Source organism: Montipora foliosa, chromosome 8, assembly GCF_036669935.1.
Source record: "Montipora foliosa isolate CH-2021 chromosome 8, ASM3666993v2, whole genome shotgun sequence".
In the NCBI taxonomy this organism is placed as follows: Eukaryota; Metazoa; Cnidaria; class Anthozoa; order Scleractinia; family Acroporidae; genus Montipora; species Montipora foliosa.
Window position 1 is genome coordinate 33780195 of NC_090876.1, and position 3200 is coordinate 33783394.

The window sequence follows — 3200 nt, forward strand, 5'->3', positions numbered from 1 at the left end:
AACCCAAGTAGACAACCACATAATATGCATCTTGCAACATTGCCACTGTTAGCAGGAAATGGACCAGGCATTAGGTGGTTGTACGTGTGATTTCAGTTGGGTATGGGGGTATTTGAGCATTTGCCCTTTAAAAAGCCTGCTTAAGTCAAGGTGTGTTATACTTCGAATAGTGGCAAGGTGCAAGTTAACAGTTGATCAGTGCCAGGCCATATTTCTCATTAATAGGTCTATTTTCCAAGAACTCATAATTTTTTTGTTGTTGTTCACTTAAGAATGACATTGCAAAGAAGAGTGTGTTGTAACATCATGCCTTCATTCTATATAGCTGGATTTCAAGTTGTTTTTCAAGAAAGAGTCATCAGGAGATGTTGGTAGTACATGTGCATCAATGAATAGATGTGGAAAGACCAATGCCAAGGTGGGACCTATGGCTGACTACAATGCGTACAAGGATTTCCATGATAGGGAGTTTGAAGCACATGTTACAGCTTCCTTCATGACCTATGCCGGCATGGAAACCATGGAAGGTACATTAATAACACTATGTTAATAGTATGTGAACACTGTGTTATTAAAGAGTAACTGGATCATTTATACAAGTGTCAATTCCTTACCTAAACAGATGACCCAAAAATGCTGCCTTTGCCAAATGACTGTCAGTCTCAAGAGCAAAAGAAAAGTTGGTTTCAAGAAACTTTGTCAAGTTACCTCGACCATTTTGTGTTTGGGTCGTCTGAAGTGTCCTATATTGTACAGCAAGTGGAAAAACTGGAGCAAAATGCAGCAGGTGGATATCCATGTAGAGCAGCAGAATGTAACAAGACATACCAATTTCACTCTGGAAGAGTGAGGTTAGCATAATTTTCTTAGAGCTTTATATTAAAAACCAGTCCATGAGTCAAAACAATCCATAAGGGAGGTTGTTGTTGGCGTGAATTTGCTATACTTTTAATTAATAGCACTCCGTGCAAACTTTCCAGATAAGTTCAAGTGACAGTCTCAGGGATAGAATTTCTTTATTCTTTTCTTTCTTGTCATGAGGAAATGGTAATGCTTGAATGAAATAATTCCCCAGAGCACAGTCTGTTATGGAAAATCAACCAAGGATATAAACATGTGGATCATAAGTGGTAATGATATTGATGTGGTGTAATTATTACATTCCATTACATTATATTCCTTTCTTGACTAGGCACGAGATTGCCAAACATCCAGAACTTTCTGTTCCAGATACTGGACCATCTGATGAAATGGACAGTGAAGGATATTACAAGTGTAGAGCTTCATGTGGCCTTGTTTACCAGACAAAGGCAACACGAAACTAGTGGGTTAAACTTACATGGATTTATTACCAGTATTTTACTGAAAGTGCTACTATGATGAAATTTTTGTACCTTGAATTTTTAGGTTTATCAAATAGAATTGCAAGAAAGAGTAAAAACGCTGTTTACCGTTTGGGAATATCTGCATTGGTTCTGGAGATATTTAAGTTTGAAAAATGTGTAAAATATGCAAATGAGATTGGTGATGATGTCATCCACTCAACCCAATATAAAATCAAGTATATAAATAAAGCTATCTCGGTCAATTTGCAGCAGAGACTATTGAGACTTGGTAGGCTAATAGTTATACAGGCAACACACCTTTGGCTGTAAAGAAATTGGTTCTCATGGCAACTCATTCTTTTCCATTTCCCTCCAAACTGATTCAATATTTTTGGTGATTGTAAGCTAGAGAAACATTTAGCAAGGCAACAAACTCGACCTAAACTATTTATATGCTTGCAGGATCATGAAGATGAGGCATCATTGGCAAATATCAAAATAGAATGCCAAAGGTGGCCAGCATTGATATCAGGGAGGTCTGGAACCCAGTATGTTGTCATGGTAACAAAATATTGTGAAGCACATCTTCTAGAATCTTACTGCAAAGCATCAAGCATTTCTGATACAAATTGGCTGGGATATCTTTCTCCATCATATTTGATCATGATTTGGTTGAGCCTAGATGTCATCACCTAATTTGCATATTTTGAAAACTTGGATAAGAGATATTTGAATTATCAAAATGGTAAACAGCATTCCCCTTCTCGTACAGACTACATGTTTATGTCTTTAAATGGCTTAGATAGGAAAGATGCGAATTTCATCATAGTAGCACTTGAAATACAAAACTACCTGTGGAACTCTTAAGATACCACATCTGGGTACTGAGTATTGTATTTTTCATATCTTCTAAAATATTGATGACGTCAATCTTTCTCGCACAGTGAAGATATAAATAATTAATTTTATTTTCGTTGTATTTAAGACTATGTTCAGTTCAACTCACTTGCTACTCTCGTTTGTGAAATGTTGCTTTTGCCTCTCACGTTTGCAACACTGATCCTCTATGTAATACTATTTTACTACAAAAGGAAAGAACCAGAAGGGGTGTTTTTGGTCATAACAATTAAAGCACTAAGCCCAACCCTTAATTCAGTGAGAAATTTTTCAAGCATTTCTTTTAATATTTCCTCACTTAAGTGTAAGTCGAAATTGAAATTAACATCTTTAATAATATTCCTTACATTTCTGGGCTATTTATAGCCCTATCATGAACATAGTATGGCAAGTACAAAACACAGGTCTCAGGTCATTGTAAACAACCATTAAAGCTATTGTTTGGCCTAATTAGGCCTTACAAAAGTCTTCGGTCCTAATGTTAGCATGTGTAAATGGTTAGTGTTGTTTCTGTATAGGTATCAAACAATGACCTGTGTTTTGGACCTGCCCAGCATGGTTCATCGTTGTACTGCCGACCATTACATCCCAAACTTAGCTTTAGACTGAGCTATGTGTTGACATTTCTCAAACTATATAACTGTGTTGTTCCATTTTATTTTGTAAGGCTATTTCTTTTTTTTTTCATTTCGTTTTCAGTCATGAGAAGAAAAAGCACCCCAACATTGAGATTCATAATGATCAATACCAAGGGGCGAACACAAGTTCTGAAGAACCAAAAGATCACATTTTCAACTACCACAAGGCAAAACTTTGCCATGGCCTAGTGATAGCTAGTTTTAATGATGCAATAAGAGAAGGTGATGGAGAAAGAGTAATTTTGCTGTACAAAATTATGCTCATAATATACAAAAGTCATGGTTGTGTGAAATATGCATATACCTCATTACTACTTCTAGTGAAAGTGCACTCATTATT

General features: G+C 36.2%; 1 protein-coding gene across 1 annotated transcript; it reads left to right on the plus strand.

Annotated features, from left to right (window-relative positions):
- The first annotated feature begins 407 nt into the window (after positions 1 to 407).
- Positions 408 to 1407, plus strand: LOC137967360 (uncharacterized). Its single transcript, XM_068813894.1, has 3 exons — positions 408 to 527; positions 623 to 851; positions 1193 to 1407. Exons 1-3 carry the CDS (start codon positions 428 to 430, stop codon positions 1323 to 1325), a joined length of 462 nt encoding a protein of 153 aa, XP_068669995.1. The 5' UTR covers positions 408 to 427; the 3' UTR covers positions 1326 to 1407.
- The last annotated feature ends 1793 nt before the right edge of the window (positions 1408 to 3200 follow it).

Bases quoted from the DNA above. Each gene is read 5' to 3' on its own strand.
- LOC137967360 (XM_068813894.1), top strand. From the start codon at position 428: ATGGCTGACTACAATGCGTACAAGGATTTCCATGATAGGGAGTTTGAA. The intron at 528-622 runs GTACATTAATAA...TTACCTAAACAG, and splicing joins CGGCATGGAAACCATGGAAG to ATGACCCAAAAATGCTGCCT. The intron at 852-1,192 runs GTTAGCATAATT...TTTCTTGACTAG, and splicing joins TTTCACTCTGGAAGAGTGAG to GCACGAGATTGCCAAACATC.